Source organism: Condylura cristata, unplaced genomic scaffold (genome assembly GCF_000260355.1).
Source record: "Condylura cristata isolate star-nosed mole 26May11 unplaced genomic scaffold, ConCri1.0 scaffold00003, whole genome shotgun sequence".
Taxonomy (NCBI): Eukaryota; Metazoa; Chordata; class Mammalia; order Eulipotyphla; family Talpidae; genus Condylura; species Condylura cristata.
The window spans coordinates 19,824,955-19,851,392 of NW_004567104.1; the positions used below are offsets into that span (position 1 = coordinate 19,824,955).

Sequence of the window (26,438 nt, forward strand, 5' to 3'; positions counted from 1 at the left end):
GGTCTGGCTCGCCATGTGGTCTCCTCCGGGGCAGGCAGCAGGCGGGAATCGAACTCATGCGGAAGTGGCTTCAGATTCTCAGTGCTGCGCTTTAACCCGCTGCGCCACCAGGGAGGGCCTGCTCATGATATTTTTTAAATAAATATTGGAAATTAGTTATATTTGTGGTCTTAAAAGGGGTATGTATATTTACACTAGTGAGAGTATTTTGTAAAATATATTCCTTTTGTGTATGTGTACACATGTATTTATAAGTACTAATATCAAGCACTATTATTAATTAATTTCTTGTTGCTTCACAGTGAAAAACAAATGTCATCATGTCTGGAGTCAAGCGAACAATCAAAGAAACTGACCCTGATTATGAGGATGTATCTGTGGCCCTTCCAAATAAGCGACATAAAGCAATTGAGAATTCAGGTAGAAATTCACCCATTTTAGGAAATTATTTCTTGGTTGACATACTCTTCCCCCATAAGATTTTTAGGAACTAATATGAATTAGATTTGCACTATTGGGTGTAATTTGAAGATTTGTGAGAGGGATTATCTGATTGTTTAATGGCAATATATATAAATGACACAAAAAGCAGGTATACAATCAGATAATGAAAATGTCAACAATGCAACAGGGTAAAAGTTTTAGCTTTCACTATTTGTTAGGTATAATTATGGAGTCTTAGTGCCTTTCACAAATGGACAAAATGTTTTCACATTGAGTTCATTAATTAGATTTTCATATTTTAATACTTGTTAATTATTTTAATGAATATGAAGAAAAATAATGATATTAGGATAATGTCTGATTATTTAGAAATATTATTTAGTTGTGTTAACTAGATGTTTCACTTGGTTCTCAGATGTTACATGTATCTTGAAGAGGTTGTACAAATGATAGAAATTTGAGAAAAGATTTAATTCAACCCCTACACTTTGCTTCTGGTGGTACAGTTGAGGCTCAGAGGAATTAAAATATTTGCCCAAGATCATCAAATTAGTTGAAGAACAAAGCATCAATTGTTTCTATAGTTATTAAAGCTTGTTGTAAGCTAACTCAAAAAAAAATTGCTAAATTTGAATGTTTTAAACAAATCATGCTGAATTCATTACTGTATATAAAGCTATAAATCTGTGTTATTAAAAAAAATAATTTTCAGGCTTTCAGCTCCTTTCTGTTCTTGTATATCCAGCTACTTCATATTGATATTTTTAACTCTTTGAATTGCATATTACTTTGAGTAGTCCTTAACCTGAATTACATCATCTTTACGGGTATTTTGCTTCCTTGTGATCAGAAATAATTTATAGCAGGATAAAGTCATGGATAAAATACTACAGATTAGGGCCCTTAGAGTTTAAGTGATGAGGAGGAAAATTCCTTTCTATAAATGCAGTCTAGTCATATGTACCCTCCAAAAGTCTGTGGACTTAAAATTTTCTCATTCTCTCTGCAAACTCACCTCTCTGCAACTTTACATCTCATTCAGTTGTAATTTTATTTGGTAGGAAGTGTTATTTCCTTTCAATAATAAACTAACTAAATGTGAAAACATTATAAAATTTAAATCCATTAATCACATACATCACTTGGGTATAACTTTTAATTAAATAAAAATGAGAGTATAGAAAACTATTCCAATAAACATCATAATTTCAGTTTAAATCTAAGCCTTAGTGGGGAGAGTTACTTAGTGACAATTTGCTGTTATTCCTCTTGATGTCCATACTCTGTCTAAACCCAAGCCAGATTTTAATTTTTCAGAATTTTTTCAGAGTAGATTTGATGGAATGTTTCCCTTGGATTTGTTGTTTTTACTTGCTACTTAATAGAGGTTTACATTTAAAAGTGTTTCTTTCTGAGAAGGTTATATATAATTAAATAATCTTCAGTGGTCAGTTTCTGACTTTGAGTCTCCCTTAAGAATAGCTACTAGTTTCTACATGCAAGGTTTAGATTATGAGGATATATGTTATCCTTGTAATAGTGGAAAATACTCTTCTTTTAAATATAGGAAAAGTCAGTCTTTTGCTGGTGTGCAGACATATCCATGGGATTGCTTGCACTATTATTAGTGTTAATTGATAGTCTCCTTTTTTAGCAGGAGAGGACATGGAGGATTAAAGGGTTCAAATTTTGTGTGCAATTTTTCATATACCAAAGCATGAGTAGTGATTTTTTTCATATTACAGAACGAACACAGGAACATTTTGTAGAATCACAGGTTTTAAAAATAGTAATTCTGCTCTTCATTTTATTCTTTTATATCCAGCTCCAATTTATATGGATAGTTTTGCTGTTTGAGTTGGGTATTACTTTGAATAGTCATTATCTGAATTATATTATCTACATTGGCATTTTCTTTCCTTTTGAATTTATTCTTTGTCCATTCCTTTTGGTTGTGATTAGAAATTGTTGAGCTTGCTAAATACTTCACCTTAGCTAACTTTTTACTTTCTCCTTGGGAGTGTGGTTTTTCAAAGATCACAATCCTTGTGGGTTTCTTTTTTCTTTTTTGGTAATTTTATTTTGATAAAATTTCAATTAGAAAAATTTCAAGGAGCATACTGGTATTACGTCTTCTGTTCAGGGTAGTTCGTCATTTGTTTACATTTTGCCTCATTTTATCATTCTCTCCTACCCCCAAATTCACACACCACACAGATACACACCTGCCTGCTGCAGATGTATATGCACATTATTCTTTCTAAATTAATATTGAAAGATAAATTGGACACTTACATAAAACATTTCTGATTATTTCTTAAGGACACTGTCTTGTGTAACCGCAGTAAAGTTATCAAAAGCAGAAAAGTTTCAACATTTACATTACTTTACCTAACCTAATGCAAGTTTCATCAGTTGTCCCACTATTGTAGTTTATAACTGTTTCTTCCTCTCCATTGTAGTCTAGGACCACACAGCACATTTAGTTGTTATAGCTCAATAATTTCTTTTAACCTCCCCAACCTATCTTTGTTGTTCTTGACCTTTAATACTCAGTATATTCTAAAGTATTATTTTTAGCTTAGGTTTGTCTGATGTTCCTGGTGATTAGAATCAGCATTAACAGGAATACTAGAGAGTGATATAGTCTTCTCAAAGCATTATATTAGAAAAGAGAGGGTTAGTTTGACCCAACATTAGTGATGGTAACTTCAAGGTTACAGTGATAGCCACTAGGTTTCATCACTTTAGACACTGTTCCCTGGGTTTCTAGTTTTCCTTGCTAACTGCATGCAAAGTCTAATTCATATCTTAATTAACCTTTGGATTATTTTATGTTCTTTGTACAGCTCGAGATGCTGCTGTGCAGAAGATCGAGACTATTATCAAGGAACAATTTGCACTTGAAATGAAGAATAAGGAACATGAAATTGAAGTCATTGACCAGGTATAATGATAAAATAAGAAAAATTAAAAGGCTCTGAAAAAAATCTGTGTGTGAATATAACAAAATACTGACAGAGTTGTGGTTTGGATTTCTTTCCTCTGCTTTACTTTTAGAGAGCACTTTCTCCTTTGGGGGGAGGGGGGAAATGCTTTTTTTTTTTCTTTTTCTTTAAATTAAATTGCAGAAGGATTGTAAAATATCACCTAAAATTCCATCTCAGCGGAGAACTCACTTGTGTCCTTGTGTTCTTTGTGGACATTTCTCAGTATGCATATATTTACATAAACAGACATTAATAAATCTGTATACTCTTGCAAACTTTGATTTCCTTTGTTTTTGTTTATATTAGAGAAGTTGAGTTTTGTCATTAGCATTTCTTAGTTTGTGAATTGTTTATATCTTATTATTTCTGTTTTTCAAAATAATGAGTTAACATTTGTTTTTAGCGACTGATTGAAGCAAGAAGGATGATGGATAAACTTCGTGCCTGTATTGTTGCAAACTACTATGCTTCTGCAGGGCTTCTGAAAGTTTCTGAGGTAAGTTTTCTTCAAATGCAGTCATTTCTGACCACCCATATTTATTGTGTGAGGGGGAAATAGTGTTAGCAATGGAATCCCTGTCTTTGAAACATTCTTACAGTGGATTTTAGTACACAGGAAGCCTACCTTTCTGGGACTATACATACATTTCACATGTTCAACCATAATTCTTTCATCATATCTCAGTAATCCTAAGTAGCATTTTTTTCCTTTTTACCTAATCCTCCTGATTATTAGCATTGTTGCTAAACTTTGCAGATACAAAGATGAGTAAGGCCCCATTGTAACTTGCCATACTCCTTTTTATTTAATTAATGTAGGTTTTAGAGGGAGTTATTAGTTCTAAACTAAATTATAGATCAGTTAAATTTCCTTTCAACATTTAATGCTAATGAATGGCAATTTTTAGTTTCAGATTTAACCTATTAAAAATCCCTGACTCCCCCCAGCCCCCCATTTTATGAAAAATTACAAATATACAGAAAAATGAAATAATGCATCAATTAGATTCACAGTTTTGCTTTGCCATATTTGTCTATTTAACTTTTTTCTGAAACAATTAAAAATAGGTTCTAGGCATCATGACACTTCACCATTAAATACTTATGTGTTCCCTGAAAGGATTCTTCTATGTAGTCACAGCTTGTAAGAGAATTTTTCTTTAATATTGTCTGATAACCAACCCATGTTTAAATTTTCCCAATTGTCCAATTGTTTTCAAAATATCTTTTCAAGCTTTTTTTTTTAAATCAGGATCCAGTTAAGATTCCATGGGTTGCATTTGACTGTTTTATTTCTCTACTTCCATTTTTATGTTGGACAATCTTAACTCCCCACTCATTCCTTATGATATTGACTGATTTGTCTGGCAGAATGTCCCACATTTTAGATTTACTGCTTTTCTTGGATTATCTTTCATTCCCTCTATTTGTCTGTAAACTGAATTTGGATGAAAAAAATGTTATCAGTTTAAAGTTAAAGCTTTTTGGCAATAATGCCTCATAGGTGATGCTGTGTATGTCATGTTTTTTAATATCAGGAGACATGTATCAGATTATATGCAATTATTACAAATTTAGTAATACTAAATTTAATTGTTTGGTTAATGTAATTACCCTAGATTGTTTCAAAGTATTGAAATAGTGTTGAATTGAAACAGAAGTATCCTTTGACATTTTGATAATTCCATATCTTTGTGTGTTCTTTTTAAAATTTCCCTTTTTTAAACATTATCTAGTTAGAACTAGATGCTTCTCTTGTATTTAATGAATACCGGCTCGCTAAGAATGGTGGGCGATCTTGACTAGAGGGATTATGGTAGCAAATTATTTTGCATTATTCCCAATGGTTTTTGCATATAGAAGATTCCTGTCATTTTTATTAGGCTTACAACTCATCTCATCGAGTTTTAAGGTACTTTGTATTGGTGAGTCTCCTGATGTTGTCTTAGAGAAACTAGAGCATTATTTGAATTGAATCTTAGATAGTAGATAAATGCTTCTATTGCAAGAGTATCCAATACTAGAGTCTGAACTGCTTTTCTAGAGGTACTTTAATAAATTCTCATAATCTTGGTAACTTAAAACTATAGGAATTTATCATCTCATGAATCTGGCACCAGTGTTCCAAAATCAGGGTATGGGACTACGAGGGGTTTTTCTAGGAGTCTTTTCTTCCCTTCCGTCTTGTAGTTGTTGGTGAGCTTTGTTCTATATAGCTGCTTCATGTGGACTTTTTCCATTTGTCTTCTGTTTCTCACTGTATCTTAAGCTCCTCTCTTGAAAACTTAACCTATTCTAACTTAAGAGGACTTCATCCTAACTTGATTACATCAGTAAAACCTCATTTCCAAATATGAACATAGTCACAGGTTCCAGGTGAATAAAAATTTGTGGGAGACACTATTCAACTCAGGGCAAATTCTAAGATTTACATCATAAACTCATAGCTGTTTGATGTAGGGCTATAGCTACTCCATATGTAAAGGTGATTATTCATTTAATGTTTTGTTGTCTTTTTTTTTTTTCTTCTTAAGCCATTAGTGTTTGTGAACTGAGCCATTGATGGTCTAGGAATAAACTGATTTTTATCTCATTACATAAGGATTTATTCAAGGTTATTTAGTTCTGTTTCTGTCTTATGATCTACCATTTTATTGATTGTAGTTTGCTATAACAAAATACACATAGATCTAAAAAATCCTTTATTGAAATATAACCACTTTGTTAGTTTAATTTGAGACACTAATAGCTGGCTCCTTTACTTGCTAAAGCATAGTATTTTAAGAAAACAATTTTTAAAATAGCTTCCTCATAACTATAGTATATCCTGTTATAGCAGAACACATTGTATTTTGTATGCAAGTTACAAGATACATAAAAAACACCCTATGCTGCAGCATTAGATAGGGCAAGATTTATATATCAGTGTTAATCATTTTAAAGCATTCTATACTATACATTACAGCTATGTTAGAATCATTTTACATATTTTAAATTTACATTTCGTGTAGGAATATTTATTTAGAGTATTTGATATATTTGTGTAAAGAGGTGTGAGATACTTTTTAAGTAAAATGTTATGTTCCATATACTTTCAGTGGACCTCCCATCTATAACTTTTTGCATAATAATTCACCACTTTCTTGTTTTTGTTTTCTTGGGTCAGGCTGCATTAGGACATTTAAACTTCATTTTGTGGATATAGAGAGGCATCTATCCTGAAATAGATACAGGTTTTAGAAAGATAAATAATTTTTCCAATTTTGATGAATTTGATTAAAAGTTTGTTTTTGTTTGTGTGCTTTTGCAGGGATCAAAGACATGTGATACAATGGTTTTTAATCATCCTGCTATAAAGAAATTTTTAGAATCACCATCTAGGTCATCATCTCCTGCTAATCAGAGATCAGAAACACCATCAGCCAATCATTCAGAAAGTGATTCTCTATCTCAGCACAATGACTTCTTGTCTGATAAAGACAATAGCAGCAGTATGGATATAGAGGAAAGACTCTCGAACAACATGGAGCAGAGACCTACCCGAAATACTGGAAGGGTATAGTTGGATTGATGGGAGGGAGCCATAGGAGAAGGGAATTAATATTTGTTAAGTATGCATATGTTGTCTTGTTTGATCTTTGTAGAAACCTTAGGGAACAAGCTAGTTATATTTCCCTTTTAGAAATGGGGCAAATGGAGCCTTTCTGGAGTCAAGTCATTGGGTTACATCTGAGTGCTCTCACCCCGATGGCCTGAGTTTGATCCCCAGCCACGGAGCTAACCCACACCATACAGCAGATCTCTCTTGTCTCACCTGCTGCTCCCCTTGTATGCAAAGGGGTGTATTTCAGTAGGGCTGCCTGTTGTGCACCCTACTCTGTCTCTGGTAAATCTTCTCAACCCTCCTACTTCTGGCCTATACCCCAGTTCTTCTGTGCATAGATAAATGAATACATCTTTTTAAAAAAAGAAATGGTGGGCCTCCCTACGGGTACAGGGGGTTAAGGACACAGTGCTATCAAGCTATAACCAGCCATGTAACATGATTTTGTTCCCTGGCCAGGAGGATAAACCACATGGTATGGCAGACCTGTCTTGTCACCCACTGCTCCCCTCAGCAGTGTATTTCAGTAGATCTGACTGTTCTGGTCCCCACTCTGTCTCGTGAATCCTCTCATACCCATACCTCTAGCCTATACCCCAGTTCCTATATTTATAAATAAATCTTTTAAAAATAATATAAAGAAATGGGGAAACTGAATCTCAGGGAGTTTATATTTGACCAAAGTATCAGAACCTAAAATTAAATCTGGGTCTTTTCTATTTCAGAATTCAGATCTCTTGTGCATGCACAACCCCTAAATGCTGTTCACGTCCATATGAAAGAAACCTTCACGAGCTGGCGGTGCTGTGTACTTGCCCGAGCTCTGCACACACTGTCATGTTTTTCTTCTTTGAAGGGCAACAGCTTTTTAGCACTTTTCTCTGAAGATTTACATTTTAAGATTTTAGTAACTGGTACAAGTTTGACAAATAATGGAATGGAAGACCATTTATTACTGTTCAGTCCTGCCAGCTTGATAGTTGAGTTCCCATCTCAAGTGAACTTCTTGTTATTATTTTGCTATAAAGGCCTTTTTGGATGAGACCAGTGGTCTTTATTGAACCAGCTGTTCTGATAGAGGAAGTTGGCAGGTTGCTTTCCACATGCTCAGGCATCAACAATTTGAATTTGATTTATTTTTGATAAATTTTTGATTGTAAATTTGTATATGTTCATTGTTGAAAATTATGAAATACAAAAATTAAAAGTGATTCATAATGCTGCAACCCAAAAATCAGAACTCAGTGTTTGGGTTTACTTGTTCTTTCCAGTATTATTTCTAGGCAAATACTGCATCTGATTTTCTTTTTTAAAATAACAAAGCGATAGAAGTCAGAAATATGCCACCTCCTATGTAATATACTTAGATGTTTATGTCTCAAGTAACAGCATTTGCTGTGTACCAAGCACATTTGCAAGAAATATACAGAACTACAAAACAGTTACTGTGTGATAAGTACTATTCCCATGAAGAAAATGAGGCAGAGAAGTTAAGAAATTACACATGTACTAAATGGAAGAGCCAGGATTTGAACCCTGGCTGTCTGTCTCTATATTGAAACTTTTAATTTACTGTTATGTTTATATTTTTAGTGAAAATATTTGAATAGTACAAAAGATTAAAAAGAAAGTAAATTCTGTCAGCTCCTTTCCCTGTTCCTATTTCCCAGAGATAACCATTCTAATAGTTTTCTTAATCCTTTTAATCTATTTTGCTTGTATATATGAAATAAGTGTGTGACTATTAAAAACTCACCCACCTACAAAATGAATTGTAGTGTACAAACTCATTTATATTAACTGATGCAGAAATTAGAGTAAAATTATTCCATGCTCTGAGAGGTATCATAAAGTCAGAATTTTGTAATAAAAACAACAGATGTCTGAGTTAATTCACTATGCTTGTATGATTTTATGGTTTCTGCCTGTTGAAAATTTTCCATAATGAAAATGGATTATGATCTTCTTTCAGGACACTTCTGGTATGACTGGCTCCCATAAAACAGAGCAGCGGAATGCTGATCTCACAGGCGATGAAACTTCGCGACTTTTTGTAAAGAAAACAATAGTAGTGGGTAATGTGTCTAAGTGAGTATCCTATTGAATTGTGTCATTTCAGTCAGGCATTTATGTGACTACTTTTGCATACTCTTAATACAGTATTTTTTCTTTAAGATTTTATTTAGTCATTCATATAAGAACTGGGGTGTAGACCAGAGCTGTGGGGGACAGGGAGGAAGGAGGAGGGTGGTGAGATTCAACAGAGACAGAGGGGGAAACCAAACAGGTGCATCTACTCAAATACACTGCTGAGGGGAGCAGCAGGCAAGACAGGAGAGGTCTGCTGCTCCATGTGGGTCTCTTCCAGGTCTGGGACTCGAATTTGCACTGAAGTGACTGCGGCTAGCTTGCAGTGCTACACTTTAACCTGTTGTGCTACCAGGGAGGGTCCTTAATATAGTATAGTAGTAAAGTGGCCTTAGGGGTTCTTTTCCCCAAATTTTTAGTTGTCTCAAAGATATACCTAGGTCCAGAGACTTGAGATTCTGTCTCAGTATATCTGCTGATCTTTGATGTAGAGTAAAATTGCATTTGATAAGAATATTTAAGACATGAGCTTTTATACAAATAAATTGTATTTCATTAAGCATGTAAGTATGAATAAGTTTGGAGAAGCTGTTTGATTTCTTCTAATCTAGATATATTCCTAGGGTCTTTACCTAATTTTTAAAATGTTTATTTGATTATTCAAACTAAAATGTTTTTAATTTATAACAGCAGATTGCAGGGCAGATCTTAAGCACATTTCCTTCAAGTTAAAGGACTATCTCTTTAATAATATAACTTCACATCATGTTGGGGTACAGCATCATTTTTATGAAGTGTCTAGGAATGGCTACAGATATTCGCTAAGTTTTCAAGGAGCATACAAATGTTATTTCCTTGTTAGTCTTAGTTGCTCTTTTTCTTCCTTATTTGGTATATTTCCTCTCTGCTTTTTTGTTCATTTTATCATACAATATAGTCACTGTTTTCATATATATTCCCCAGATCACACTAGAATCTCTTTAGAATAGAAAGTCTGTCTTGTTTTTGTACCTTATATTGCTTGATATTAAGTAAATATTTGATGAATAAATTGATGTACTTATGAAAATTGTAATTAGGTCCAATTATTGAAAATGAAGTTTGGGGATTACAGTATTTGTGTGGGGGGATGGTGGAATCAGAATGGAAAACTAAATATCTAAGCCACAGTTAATGAACAGTAACAAACAAGAAGTACATGAAAAATCTCAAGATACTAGAAATAAAGAGTCTTAATGGTCTACATGATATATAGAGACATGAAATATGATGAAAGAAATTAGCTTTTTGTTCTATAGATTATTTCAGTTATTGTACATTCTACTAAGGAGACTATAGTTTATGTGAAGTGTTAGAATGTTGGGGTTTTACCTACAGTATAAGACAGGTCAGTCCAGAAAAGGCCAAAACTAGATATCCAGAGTAACCATTAATATTTACAAACCTCTAGGCTTAGGGTTTCTTGACTTTTGAAATTTTTTTTGAACCAAATAGGACTTGTTAACCATGGATTTTAAGTAGAGGGAAAATGATGGGCCAAGAGTGTTATAAAGTCTTGTTTTGGAAGAATAAGTACTGATTTACTTGAGATTTTAAGGATGCTTGCAAATTATCAGATAACTGAAAGTATATAGATAAGAGATTAAAAATAGCAAGGGGAGGGTCTCCCTGGTGGCATAAGAGGTTAAGACTCAGCACTATGCCGCTCTCTGCAGCCATTGAAGCACATTCGATCCCCAGCCTGGGAGCTAACTCACATGGTGCAGCAGACCTCTCCTGTCTTGCCCACTGCTCCCCTCAGCAGTGTATTTCAGTAGATTCCCCTGTTTGATCTCGCCTATGTCTCTGATGAATCCTCTCACTGCCTGGGGCCTCTAGCCTACATCCCAGCTCTTGTATGCATAAATAATAAAAATGAAATCTTTTAAGGCCTTCCCTGGTATCACAACCAGTTAAAGCACAGCACTATGAAGCTATCCACAGCCACTACAGCTTGAGTTCAATTCCCAGGGATGGGGGGGAGACACACATGGCATGGTAGACCTCACCTGACTCACCCACTGCTTCCCTCAGAAGTGTATTTTAGTCAACCTGCCTATTCTGCTCCCTGTTCTGTCTCTGATGAATCCTCTAACTCTCCCAAACCTCTGGCCTGTTTTGTTCAGAACTGTACCCCAGTTCTATATGCATAAATCTTTAGAAAAAAAAGAAAATGCAATGTTTAAAAGAAAAAATCCAGCAAAGGGTTAAACATTGAATAAAAATTGATTTCAAAAGAAGGTTAAGTAGGAATGAAAGGTGAGATTTAGAGAAAAGAAAAATAACAAGACAAATACTATAAAATAATTTAGTAGAAGATCAAAATATGTCCACATCAATAAAAATGTATATGGAATTAACTAGTGAAAAGATGAGAGTCATTATATTGAGATGAGGTAACCTAAAATTCAGCTTCCCATTGTTCTTGACACCTCTATATACAAAAAGATTAGAAGTAAGCAGAGAAGTAAAAAAGAGCTGTCAGCCACTAACTTAAAGAAAACCAATGTGACATCTAAATATCAAGCAAAATAGACTTTAAGACCAAAACCATTCATAGATATAAAGACAGCTTTTATGTAATAATAAAAGGTTCTATTCACCAAGAAGATAAAAAAATTATAAACTTTGATGCATTTAAAATGTTTAAGCCAAAACTTACAGAAACATTAAGCGAAATTGCCAAGTGAATTATTATAGAGATTTTATTTATGTACATATTTCAGTAATTACTAGATGGGCCAGTATACCTGTATAAATGTAAGATTGGAGCATTAATTAACAACATTTGATTTAATGTACACATATAGAACATCAATCATTGTACCTAACAATTGAAAAAGAAAATTATTATTATTATTTTCTTTCCTGGCCCTTTATACTCCTGCTATGAGTGAAACCATCCAGTATTTTTCCTTTTCTTTGTGGCTTATTTCACTAAGCATGTTTTTAGAGTAAACAAACATTTATGAAAATGGACTACTCGATAAATTGTGAAACAAACTTTATCAAGTAACAGATTATTTTTTTCTGACCATGGTGCAGTAGAATTAGGAATCAGTGTTACTGAAATAACTAGAAAATCTCCATATGTGTGAAAACTTACAACACATCCAAATAGCTCATATACTGATTAAAAAATCACATTAAAATATTTGAAACTAAATAATAAAATCAGAATGGGAATTGTAGGATAATACAAAAGGGTATTTAAAAGGAAATTTCTTCAGTAAAAAAAAAGCTTAAAATTAATGAACTAAGCATATTAATTAGACAAAATAATTAAAGGGAAAAGCAAAGAAATTAGGTAGAAAAAAATAGTAACAGCATGCACAAAAGAAGTTACTAGAATTTTTGAAAATTAGATATACTACACTACTGAAGAGACAGAAGCTATGAACATCTTTATTCTAATGCATTTGAAATTTAAATAAAGAATTCCTAGAAAAACTGCTAAGTATAGATTTTTAAAACATTGCTATTACAAAACCAAAAACACCCCTGCACTTAGAGTGCTTTACAGGCCTAACGAACAGATAATTCTAGTTGTATAGAAAGTGTTCTGGAGAAGAGGCTACAACACATGTTATCTTAGATTATGAATGATAATACTTCACACCAAGAAACACAAATTTGGATTGGAAGATTAGTAAATGTGTAAGAATGACATTGTTTCAGGTTATATACTTGTAATGAGTGCTAAAAATGCCGTGGAGACCCAATGTAGAGCATATTGAATATAGATAATCACATTGTAGTGTAAGTATGTAATGTAATAATGTTAAAACAGTAGTCATGTTACAATATATTCATGTATCTGATGCGCTATATATGCGTAATTTACACGTCACATTTTCAAGTTTATTAAAAAATAAAGTCAGGCCTTCCCTGGTGGCGCAGCGGGTTAAAGCACAGCACTAAGAGGCTACATCCACTTCAGCATGAGTTTGATCCCCACCTGCCCTGTAGGTGATCCACATGGCATGGCAGACCTCTCCTGTCCCGCCCGCTGCTCCCCTCAGCAAGGTACTTCATCAGTCTACCTGTTCTGCTGCCCACTCTGTCTGGTGAATCTTCTCACCACCTCTGCACCTCTAGCCTGTACCCCAGTTCTGTATAAATAGATAAATAAATCTTTTTTAAAATAATAAAATCAATAAATATAATTACACATTTATGTTAAAGTGTAGAACATGATCTTTCAAAAATGCAGAAATATTTGACAAAATTCATTTGTGAGTAAATCCTCATGGAAAACTGAGAATTTAGCTCTATTGAAGAAAAGATAACTTCAGAAGACCTTCACTAAATACCACACTCAGTGGTAAACTTAAAAACCTCTAGGATCAAGTACAAGACAAGTATCACTATTCCTGTTCAATAGTACTTTGGAGATAATAAGTACTGTATTAGATAAGGAAAATTAAAAGGATTTTAATAAGGATTAAAAAAAGGAAACTGTGGCACATGGGTGATTTGGTGATGGGAAGCCCAAGGAGATTGCAGATGAGATGGGAAAATGTGCAAAATGATGTAAAAATAAATATATATAAAAAAAATACAGTTTTGGGGGGGGAAAGAGGAAACTCATTATTAACATGATTGTTTACATAAAATCTAAAGTTTGAAGTTTTAAAGTTAATGAGAAAACTTCACAAAGCTATTGAATATATTATTAGTACACAGAGCTTTATTATTTCTGTGCAATAGTGACATACTTAGAAAAATGTGATTTTTTTTTAAAGACATTTTAGCTATTAGGTGTTTCTGTAGATTCCATATTAATTTTAAGAGTTCTTCATTTGTGATAGAACTGCTTTTGGTATCTTGATAGGAACTGCATTTAATCTATAGATCACTTTAGGTAACATAGACCTTTTAACAATTTTCATCCATGAACACAGATATTCTTCATGTACTTGTGTTCATCAGTGTCTTACAATTTTCTGTGTACAGAACTTTGACATCTTGGTTATTTATTCTGAATTATATTACTCTTTTGATGCAATTATAAATAGGATTGTTTTCTTAATTTCTTTTTCTGATAGTTGTTAATGTATAGAAGAACAACTGAGTTTTGTGTTTAGATTTTGTATCTTGCATCATTACTGAGTTGCTTATTCTGGGTCTTTTGGTGGATTTTATAAGATTTTCTATATATAATATCCTGTCATATACAAATAGTAACAGTTTTACTGTCATCAGGTGTTGTTTTTCCTTTTCTTGCTGAATTTCTTTGGCTAAGACTTCCAGTATTATGTTGAATAAAAACGATAAGTTTATGTGTCTTTCTCTTGATCTTGATCTTAACAGAAAAACTTTCTGCTTTTTACTATTGCATATGTTAGCTGTGGGTTTGTCATACTGACCTCTATTACATTGAGATAATTCTACCCTGTTTGTTAACTACTTTTAAAAAAAAAAGATTTATTTATTTATGTATATAGAACTGGGGTGCAGGGGCAGTGAAAAGATTCAGCAGAGACAGTGGGGAGCATAACAGGCAGATTGATGAAGTACACTGCTGAGGGGAGCAGCGGGCAGGTCAGGAGAGGTCAGACATGCCATGTGGTTCGCCTCTGGGGCCAGGGATTGAACTTACACTGAAGCAGCTGCAGCCAGCTTGCAGTGCTGGCATCCTAACCTGTTTCACCACCAGGGAGGGCCGTTTTGTTGACTTTTTAATCATGAATGATTCTTAAATTTTGTCAGATTTTTTTTGTGTGTCCACTGAGATAAGCATATGATTTTCATTCTTAGTTTTACTAATATTGTATATCACATTGATTGGTTTAACAGACATTGAACCATACTTGCAGAACTGTAGTAAATCCCACTTGATCATGGTGTTGTAATCCTTTTAATGTACTGTTGAATTTTTTTTTTTTAAGATTTATTTATTTATGCATACAGAACTAGGGTACAGGCCAGAGTTGCAAGGGTGGGGTGGTGAGAGAACTCACCAGAGATAGAATGGGGAGCAGAACAGGCAGATGTAAAAGGATACTGCTAAGGGGAGCAGCAGGTGAAACAGGAGAGGTCTGCTGTGCCATATGGGTCAACTCTGGTTCTGGGGATCGAACTTGCACTTAAGTGACTGTGGCTGGCTTGTAATGCTTTTTCCTAACCCGTTGAGCCACCAAGGAGGCCCCACTGTTGCATTCTATAAAGGTTATGTTGATATTTTTTTAATCTATGATGATTAGTGGTATTGGTCGCTAATGTTTTTTCTTTCACTGTGCTTATTTAGTTTTGGTATCATTGTAATGTTGGTCTCATAAAATGAGTTTAGAATAAAGCTATCTTTTATTTACTTATTTTTTTGAACAGTTTGCAGAGGATTGGTATTAATTTTTCTTTAAATGTTTGGTAGAATTCATGAATGGTACCATCTGGTCCTGCACTTTTCATATGTTGGGAGGCTTTTGATTTGATAAATGATTAACTGTCTTTATTAATAGTTTTTCTGTTCAGATATGCTGTTTCTTTGGTAGTTTTTATGTTTATATGAATTTACCCATTTCTTCTTCATTGTCTAATTTGTTGGCATATAGTTGCTTAGTCTCTCAAGATCCTTTGCTTTTTGTATGCTATCAGTTGTAATGTCTAATCTTTCATTTATACTTTTATTTATTTTAGTCCTCTTTTTCTTGGTAAGGCTTACTAAAGATTTAACAACTTTATCTTAAAAAACCAGGTGTCAGTTCCATTGATCTTTTTACTATATTTCATATATTTCCATTCTGATCTTTTTTTTTGTTTGTTTTTTTAAGATTTATTTATTCATACAGAACTGGGATACAGGCCAGAGAGGGTGATAGGATTCACCAGAGACAGAGTGGGGAGCAGAACAGACAGATCGTTTAAGTATACTGCAGAGGGGAGCAGCAGGCAGGTCAGGAGAGGTTTCTGCACCATGTGGATCTCCTCCGGGGCAGGCAGGGATCAAACCCACACGGAAGTGACTCAAGCTTCTTAGTGCTGTGTTTTAACACATTGCGCCACCAGTGAGGGCCTCCATTCTGATCTTTTATTTCCTTTCATCATTAATTTTTAGCTTAGTCTGTTCTTTTTCTTTTCCTCAAAGTATAGTTATGTTGTGTGAGAGCTTTCTTTTTTCTTAACATAGTTATTGATGATATAAATTCTCTGACATCTGTTTTTGCTGCTTATTATAAGTTTGGGTAGGTTGTATTTCCATTTTCAGTTGTCATAATTTCTTTATTTTGTTTTTGACCCACTTTTATTCTGTAGTGTATTGTTTAAGGTCCATATATTTGTGGATTTCAGTTTTGTTCTTGTAGTTGATTGTTAACCTTCTTAAATAGCAATTGTTTTATTTGGTTTTTGAAGGAAAAAAATAATTCAAAGTTTTTTTTTTCCTTCTTGTAGGTATATACCTCCTGATAAGAGAGAAGAAAATGACCAGTCAACTCATAAGTGGATGGTATATGTACGAGGGTCACGTAGAGAACCCAGTATTAATCATTTTGTCAAGAAAGTTTGGTTCTTTCTTCATCCTAGCTATAAACCAAATGACCTTGTAGAAGTTAGGTAAGCACTTTTGAGTTATTTTACCTAAATAGTAATGATTTATTGAAGTGGGAGAAAGTTGATTTAACTTAGGAACACTCCTTGGTAATTCTTGTATTAGTAATTTACCCAGTTTTGGCTCTTAGTCACAATATAGTTTTAGCTGTGGTTCCCTCATGTATATTACTATCTCAATGAACAGATATTATTCCTCTTTTCATAGTGTTACTGTAAAAAAAAATTTTTTCGGTTTGTTCTGCCCCTGTCCAGAAATAGCTAAACCTGTTTATATAGCCACAGGTAAATAGTAAAATGTGGTTTCTTTATGAATTGAGAACATAACAGGATTATAGTATTGCAGGAATACTTAGTATTAAGGTTCCCCATGATCTCATTCTCAAAGTAATCATGAATTATATTTTTATTATCAAAGTGGTTTTTTAATTATCATCTTACATCATTAGTTCTCTTCAGAACATTCCTTCCACTCCTGATTCTTAAAACATGATTGTGTTCTAAAAATACTGCTCCTGAGAACAACTTCCAACTGGCAAACTAGGTATATTTTTCTGTCACATACCATGTAGTCACACAATGTAGGGGTGATGTAGGTACCCGTCTTACTCATATTTGTGACTTCCAAGCCACCCTTTCCTTCCTTTTCCCCTAAATAAACATTTCCTTTAAAGCACCATATGATCTGCTGCCCTTCCTTATTATAGGCATTTACTAATTACCCAGTTGTCCCCCACTTTCAAAAATGACTTTAACACCTAGTTTACTGAAATTTTTTTTAATTGACACCTTGGCATTCTTCAGGACATCAGGACAAAATCCTCATTTCTCAGTTCATTGATCTTTTCTCATGTTAATGAGGTCATCATAATGGTATGGCATAGAATCTAAGATAATTAAAGGGAGATAAAAATTATGTAAGAATAGCAGTATGTAGTGAAAGAAAGTTTATATGACAGTAAATGGAAGTCCCAGTGATAACCAAAGAATAGCTCGACTAGGAACAGGATAGGTAGGAATTGATAGTCAATAAGTAGAATACTTGGAAATGAGATTTTTATAGGTGTTATAGCATGTCTTCTTAGTTGTCCCAATCAGTTGTCGTCTGATCTGTTTTTTCCCTACATCTATTCACACATAAATGGGAATCTGATTTTTTTCTCTGTTTATATCTATTCTTCTACCAGTATTTTAATTTTTTTTTAACTGATATATTCTGATACCAGGTAAAGTATGCTCCCTGGTTATCATTGTTTTATAACTTTCTTTGGATATTCTTGAGTATATTTGTTGTTCCAGATTCCTTTATTTTTTTTTAATTACCCAGTCCTCCAGCTTACTTTAGTATCTTAAGTATCAACTTACTGATTGAAATTGCATTGAATTAATGGCTAATATTTGCATTTTTTATGATACTGAATTTTCTGTCTACCCAAAAGAATCAAACAATGTAGTAGTTTTTGAATGCAGATTTTTTTCTTTTACTATTTAGATAGACTAGGCAATATTCCCTTCATTTTTGGGACCATTTTATTCACTAGAAAAGTATTGATACTCTGTTATTTCAGTAGTGGAGTTTAATTGATATTCAGTTTTATTCTTAGGTTTCCCAAACATTAGTGTTGAAGAGATCTTGCCCATGATTTGAAACCTAATACAGAAAACCTTCAGAAATGCCATCTACAGTTCATCTAGAATTCCACTGGATACCTTTATTCTGGGAAGAATATAATATCATCTACCTGTTTTCTGTGTTCTTCAGATACACATAAGCGTGCACATGCATTGTGTAGCTATTTTTTTAAAAATCTGCTTTTTTATTTCCTCAATGAGTCTTTCTTTGTCCTACTTTCTCCCATAGGTATATCACAGGAAATATTATTTACTTGAATGCTTAAATGTATTAATTACATTTTTTTATAATTTAATAAAAAAACTAGGAGTAAAAGCTATCAGACTCAATACTTTTTTTTTTTTTTTAAAGTAATGTTGGTTGACAATTCTTTATGAGAGTCAGAGGTGTAGGTTCCAGTGTACTCAGATGTATGTACCATACCACACCCTCGACCAAGGAGGGTGTCTTTTACCACAGTCCATTGTTCCCCATCTCCCTTTGTTCACCAACCTCGCCTTTGCTTTCCAAAAGTTTCAAATCTACAGTTGGATTTCTAGGATTTTTGGTTTGCTTTTGTCTGACCTTTTCTTTCTGTCTATATTCATGCATAAGTAAGACTGTCTAAAAATCAAATAGCAGTCTTTTTCCTTCTGGCATTTCATTTAGCATTATCCCCTCTAGCTCCTTCCATATTATTGTAAATAATAGAATTTCTCCTGTTTTTTGCAGCTGAGTACTATTACATTGTCTATATACACCACATCTTTTTTTTTTTTTTTTAAAGATTTATTTATTTATTCATACAGAACTGGGGTACAGGCCAGAGATGTGGAGGGTGAGAGGATTCACCAGAGACAGAGCGGGGAGCAGAACAGGCAGATCCACGAAGTACACTGCTGAGGGGAGCAGCGGGCGGGTCAGGAGAGGTCTGCCACGCCATGTGGTCACCTCCGGGGCAGGCGGGAATCGAACTCATGAGGAAGTGGCTTTTAGATTCTCAGTGCGGTGCTTTAACCCGCTGTGCCACCAGGGAGGGCCTATATACACCACATCTTAATCCATTCATCTGTCCTTGGGTGCTTTGGTAGTTTCCATAACTTGGTTATTGTAAATAGTGCTACAGTGAACATAGAAGTGCATATATCCCTTTTAATTAGTATTTTTGCATTTTTTAGGTAGATACCTAGGACTGGAATTGCTGGGTCATATCAAACCTTTAACATTTAATGTAAACCAATACCTGTATTCATTTCTTAGTTCTTAACTCATGAATTAGAATTTGTAAATCACATTGTTTTTTTCAAATTGCAAAAAAGTAGTATGTAAGAAAATATGAAATTGTGTATACTATGAAATCTATACTAGGTTATAGATAAAGGTGTCACAAATCAATATGTCGTTTTTTAACATTCTGAGGGAATCCAAGAAGAAAATCAGGCTATTTCCTTTTCAAATTTCTCTTTCATCCCTAGGATATTTCCTACTAATAGTAAATTAGCTTTGTTTTGTGAAATTTCTGAGGTTTAGAGTTTCTGACAATTATTTTCATTGTGGTCTATGCAACTCTTTCTATATTGCACATATTATCTCATGACAGATCTGATTCATTTTTCACAGCCTAGTGAGCCATAGCATTGCCATGTACCTTTTCAGTAGCAATTCCTACTTTAACTGTAGGGTTATGGTTTTTAAATGGTATTTTGAAAGAGATCTTCACTCGTATAATTCTGGTGTTTAAAACTCCTAGAGAGATAATTTGCTATGATTGACCCACCTCTGTGTTTTAATAGTAAGAAATATATATGTCAGTTATTAAACTTACTAATTTATATGTATGTCTTCCTTGTTAGTCTCAGAGCTTCCTGATGTTTAGTTTTTTTTTTTCCTGGTCTTTATATTCCCAAAGTCTAGTGTAATATCTAATAGGTACTAAATGTTCATTTTATGTTTATTATTTAGTGAGGTATTGAATAAAGTAGGCCTTTCAATTTGTAGGTTGCTTTATTTGGAAATTTTAATTCTACTGAGCAGATATCTTAACTTCCTTTTTTAAAATAGTAAACTTTCATCTGCCCACGATGCCACTTAGATCATTATCTCTTTTCCATGTAGCTGTTATTCATATATTTTGAAAGCAACTATTGAATCTGTTCCAGGTTCCTCTAGGCCAAATATTAATATTTATTTTCCATTGTTCCTCATTTTTTGTCACTAAGTTTTGTGTCCCTTTGCTATCCAGGTTATAGTCCTTGATACTCTATTTTGTCTCTATTCCTTTTGAAATAGTCTTAGAACTGAACTTAAAATTCTAGGTTTAGTGTAACCAACGTAAAGTAGGTTAGAGCTATTAATCTGTATTGTAGATTTAGATCTAATTTTTTATGTTTCAAGGCTCTTATATTTCTGGTATCTGGTGTCTCGTTATATGAGTTACAGAGCTCATTGTATCTGTTTTGAAACTTGAGGTTAATCTTACCTCTAGATCAAAACACTTGCATGTTACTCATGTACTCCAAAGCTCCTTGTTAACAACACGCTACCTGGAGAAGATACGGTATGTTTTGCTCTATAGAAGTATCGTTTTCATGTTAGGTTCAGTTGCTGTGACAACCCTTAGTCAATTCCCCAAAAAATGTGACTGTAAACTTTGCTTTTAGGTACAAGATAGTCACTCAGTATATGTTAGTAGATTAGTAGACTATTCCTGTCTTTATTACATGAAAGACAAGAGATATCCCCAAAAGAATATCCTGATGGACTTTTTCAAAATACTTATATTTGTTTTATTTACCAAGAATGTAGAACTTCTTTAGAGCTTCATTGTCCATTAAAAATATATTGTAATCATACTGTACAAGTAAAGCCAAAAAAGCAAATACAAATCACTGTCATTGCAGTGTATTCTTCTGCTGCTTTTTTTAGAGCAGCAGAATATAATATCAACTTGCTGTTCCCTGCAGTCTGACTGTATCTGGCCACGCTGTTATGCAATGATGGGAGAGTAATCTGGGTAGGAAAGCAATCTGACACCTCAAGGATACAGTTGAACACAGTGGGCCCGCCCTGGAGCCCGTTGTCGGAGTTTGAATCCTGACTTACTTATTAGCTGTTTAGTTCAGGCAAATTAGTTATTCAACTTTACCGTGTTTTAGAGGAGGTATTTTATTTGTGTGGTTAAAAGGATGGAAACAAATTGGTGTATATAGAGGACTGAGAACTGAGGTTGGGTCATAGTGTATTTGCTGCTGCTGCTGCTGTTAAAAGAAATGAAATGTATTCATCTGAAAAAGCAAGCTTTAGAGGAATGTTTTAGTTCTTTTGTAGGTCTTTCATATAGAGGAAAAATTTATGAAGGGGGGGTGAAAAAAATTTAATGGGTATGTAGAAATGTAACAGTCTCATTAAGTAATTGATAGAGGGAAAAAGTAGAAAATCTGAGGGAGGCATCACAAGGTTGGAACCTGACTCATGCAGGGAGGTGGGGGGCAGAAAGAATTAAACATGACCATTAACCCAGTCATAGAGACTCCTGTATCAGACTGCTGTAGGGAATAGCGGAAGCACAGACCTGAGGGTGAAGATACATAGATTGGGCCCATTTTGAGATTTCACATATCCTAAATCAGCAGCAAACAGGGCACCCCACAAAGGAGTGAGCCCTCCCATAGAGAAAAGGACTATATCAGGACAGTCTCTGCACTGGCATTGAGCAGCAGACCTCTGCCCACCTATGCCTATGCAGGTGCTTCTTAACACCCTCTCTCTCCCTCTGCAGGGCAGAGGCCCCCTGCCTGCCCATGACCTGTACCTGCCACTGACCTCCCACAGTGGAGCCCGCTCTCCTAAGATCGCCTGCATGGTTGCCTTTTGGGGCAGCTCTTCCTGCCCACTTGAGTCTATGCAAGTGTCCTTCACTGTCTGTCCCTGCTCCTAGTAAACCTGCTTTCTAAATATAACTTGAGTCTGTATCTCGTGGAGAAGAGACAGGAACTCGCCACATGCTGCTGAAAAGGGAGCTCTGGTGAAACCTTTCCCAGAGTAAACCCAAGGGCCCCAAACTCCAAAAACGGCATCAGTAATGACTTCTTTGTTGGGTGAGGAGTTGTACTCTGTTCTGTATTTTTCTAGTAAAGTTCCTTAAAGCCCTCTGTTATGTAGTTTTTTTCCTTCTTGGTTGCCATATTTCACATTCTATGAGGAACCTCGATGTATAGAGATCTGTTTTTTGTGTAAAATGCATATCTTTTGAATTGTATTATTTCCATTGGTGATAGCTAATCTATTGGTAGATCTATTGTTAGATGTTATCTATTTTTTTGGAAAAAATTTGGTTTAGAAGAATTTCCTGCTGAAAGCTATGTTTCTTTTTCCTAATCTTTTCCCTAGTAGTTTGTCTTCCCTTTCAGCAGTTTACTCTGTTCACTTAAGTTTAGACTATGTACATAAATTGAATACAGCTAATATGCTATATATTAGCATACAGGAAAGAAAGAAATTTAGCATACAGGAAGTATATTTGGTGCACATTGCATAATGAATTGTAGACTATTTAGTTTTACTGGACTCAAAAACCAAACTTGTCATCAGTAGAATTTCCTTTAATAAATCTCACATACCTTTTCATTTGACCTCAAGCTTATTGTTTAGTTTCTGCTGAATCTGTATCAACATCTTTTGGGGACTTCCCTCAGTAACTCTGCCTGGTATTCAGCTCTTTTTTTCATCCAGGGTTCTCTTTAAGTTTCTTTTTTGCTGTTGCTTTCTCTAATTTCCAGTCTATTCTCAAACTCAGGGTGATGGCCTCACTCAGTAGTCTTGGTCTTGCTGTGCCCTGCTTAGTCTCTGACCCTGCGTCAGACTCCCCAGTTGTGCTCCTGACCCTGCCGTTACTGCACTCATAGCTCTCCTTTGTTTTCCAGAAGCACATTCTACTGAATATTCCTTTCTCCCTGCAATCTTTGTATCTTCTCTCATTGCAGTGATTCCAAGGCCACTATTCATATAAACAATTTCATTTTAAAGGCATTCCTCCTGTTAACTTAAACCATATTATTTTGGAGTACTTAAATGTCTTATAGTTACATGTTTGCGGTATAGATTATAGAAAATTCCAAACTTACACAAAAGCATCCAGTACCAGATATTAACAGTGGTCTTTCTTAACCACTTTTCCTTTTCTTCCTTTCTCATATTAACGTTTTGAATGAAAATTTTTTTAGTTCAATTAGCATCTACACACAGTTCTCTCTATCCACTAAAATTTTATTTACTATTTATTTAGTGAACATCAAAACTGTGAATATAAGTTCTTTTAAGTCCCAGTTTTAGACTCCCTGGTAGCACAATGGATTAGGACACAACACTGCAAGCTAGCTGCAGCCACATCAGTGCAAGTTCCAGCCCCAGCCCCGGAGGTGACCCACATGGGGCAGCAGACCTCCCGACCTGCCTGCTGCCCCCCCTTACCAGTGTACTTCGTGGACCTGCCTACTCTGCTCCCCCCTCTGTCTCTTATGAATCCTCTCACCACCCCTGCACTTCTGGCCTGTACCCCAATTCTGTATACATAAGTAAATAAATCTTTTTTTTTTAAATCACAGTTTCTTGTCTCTTTCAGATTGAGCATTCACGATTTAGTTTATTTTTGCCAGATAAGAGGAATATGTATGAGTGTCTGGAACAGAGAATGTGTACCTCACATTGTGCATCTGTCAAGTGCCAGCCAAGGATTCTGGCTCTGTTATTGTGACATGTATCCAACTAACATTCTGCTATTTGAAAATAATGATATTGGATATGTGGTATAAGTTTCTTAGCTCCAGGTATTAAGTAATTTGAAGTTTATTATAGATTTGAGTTTAACTTTTGTAATTTAGCATTTTACCAAAATTTCAGTATGTTGATTTGGCTTCAAAAGAAGAAGCCTAAAGGATTATCAAAGAGATATGAATTTCTAACATAATTGCCCATATTGAAGGAAATTTTCCTCTTCAGAATGAGAGAGTGTAGGCTAATGTGTAAGTATGTTTTCTCCTAGAGAGCCACCTTTTCACCTGACCAGAAGAGGCTGGGGTGAGTTTCCTGTCAGAGTTCAAGTTCACTTTAAGGACAGCCAGAACAAGCGGATAGATATCATACATAACCTGAAGGTATTGTAACAAAGCACCTCTCACCAGCAATGAAGTGTCTCTCATATGCTTCTGAAAGCAGTAGTGGTAGGGCTCTGAGAGAAGTGGCTAGGAGAGTGAGGCAGGACAGATCCTTTTGAATGTGTTAGGCACACAGCCACACCACTCCTTTGTCCTTTGAAAGTTAGCAGAGGAGTCGCTTCATAGCACAGTGTCTGTTTGACAGACAACCAGATGTCTCAGCTCTGTGGCCAGGCCTCATGGTTGTTGTGTACCTGGGATTATGTAACTGAAATCTTTTCTTTCTCAATCTCTTTAGTTTTCTTTGTAAATACAAATAGAATTTATATTTGCAATATAAATAAAAATTAAGAAATACGTGTATTTCTTAATATAACTAAGACAGTTACAAACCTTTTCTGTTTATCTCATGAGAGTGAAGAATGTTTCTCACAAGGATAAAGATAGAAGAGAACATATTTTAGAAAATGTTAAGTGCAAGGCTTATTATGCAGCTATTAGAAATTATAATTTATGAAGAAAACTATATTATGCTATTTGAAAAGTACAGAATATAAAACTATGAGGGCAACTATGACTGTAAGTAACTATGACTGTTACTGCAACAGAAGTATCCCATAATGTTTGAGTAGTTGAGATTGACATTGTTGGCAATTTTCCCTGACCTTTTTGGGTTTTTTTGGTTGTTTGTTTTGTAATATTTTACAATTTTATATAGTAACCATAATTAACTGTCATAGATGAAAGATTGGTCTTTTTTTTTTTTTTAGGTTCCCCATGACCTCTCTGTAGTGGTCTTATATAAATTTTTTCTATATTGAACTTTTCCTAGGCTACCCTTATGTGTGAATTACTGCATTGTTTGGAATTAACAACTTCCAAACTGAACTAAATAAAATTGAGTACATCTGTAGAATTTTTCTTTTTTTTATTCTGTGATTGCTCTATTTCATTCTTGTTATGCTGAAATGTGCCCTCCACTGGTGATAGACAACACTGCATATTGAAGTTTATGTTTGTTCTTTTCTAGAGATTGCTGTAGTACTATAATACAGCATTATTTCCGAGAAGAACTGAAACCAAATAAAGAACATACAGCCACCTTGTTCAGAGGGGCAGAATATGGTCCCATTTATTTAGAGGAAGATCTAAAATAGTTTTCCTTTAATTTTAATTAGGCACTGCACTTATGTTACACTGGGCCCAGCTCTAATCCCTAAAATAAAGGAAACTGTTGTTAAGTTTTTATATGTCATTTTATTGATGTCACTTAGAATTGGTGGAAAATTAAGATGAATTAAGTCATAGTATTTAAATTATTATCAGGTTTTCTGGGAAACTTAATTTTTCTGTTTTGTATTGGTTGATCCCAAGACTGTAAACACCTAGACTATGACCACGTGATCTTTACTTGTACTCAAGTGTCATTTTGTCTGTTACTTCTATGTTAAGTCTCAGGGCCATCTTTGATTCTTAACCCTGCTGTATTCTTTCAGTTGTAGACTATTAGTCTTTCTTCAGTCTTTATAACACCTCTGTTTGCCCCCCTCTCTCTTTTTAGGCTATTCTGTCTCCTCAGTTACTTTCTTTAATTCTTATGTGGCACTTTTCCCTTGATTCTACACACCTCAGATTAGTCTTTAAGAAGAACATAGGGCATTCCTGTGTGAAAAACTTTGAATTCCTGTTACTCAAATTCAGATTCCTCTGCCTGCATTTTAAGTCATCATACTTCCCTCTAAATTACCTCACACTGATCCCACTGTATAAACATGCTTCTCTAACCAGGTCTGTCTATCCATGTCCTCTTTATTCATGCTCTTTCCTTCCTCAAAAGTATATTTGATTATTTTCTATTTGTCAGGTCCCTATGTAACATTTCCTAGCTATTTAACCCCTACAGTTGTCTTTGTGTTTTGAAATTCTGTTGTATATAACATATTTGATGCTGTAAAAATTAC

At 34.5% G+C, this 26,438-nt stretch overlaps 1 protein-coding gene across 1 annotated transcript in view; it reads left to right on the plus strand.

Moving 5' to 3' along the window:
* YEATS2 (YEATS domain containing 2) overlaps nt 1–26,438 on the plus strand; it is a 94,717-nt gene that overhangs the window by 15,507 nt on the left and 52,772 nt on the right. The window contains exons 2-8 of the mRNA XM_004675020.2: nt 303–420; nt 3,294–3,391; nt 3,838–3,930; nt 6,745–6,990; nt 9,011–9,126; nt 16,558–16,719; nt 24,366–24,477. Of these exons, the coding sequence (XP_004675077.1) occupies nt 321–420; nt 3,294–3,391; nt 3,838–3,930; nt 6,745–6,990; nt 9,011–9,126; nt 16,558–16,719; nt 24,366–24,477 (927 nt within the window). The 5' untranslated portion in view covers nt 303–320. The remainder of the gene's footprint in view (nt 1–302; nt 421–3,293; nt 3,392–3,837; nt 3,931–6,744; nt 6,991–9,010; nt 9,127–16,557; nt 16,720–24,365; nt 24,478–26,438) is intronic.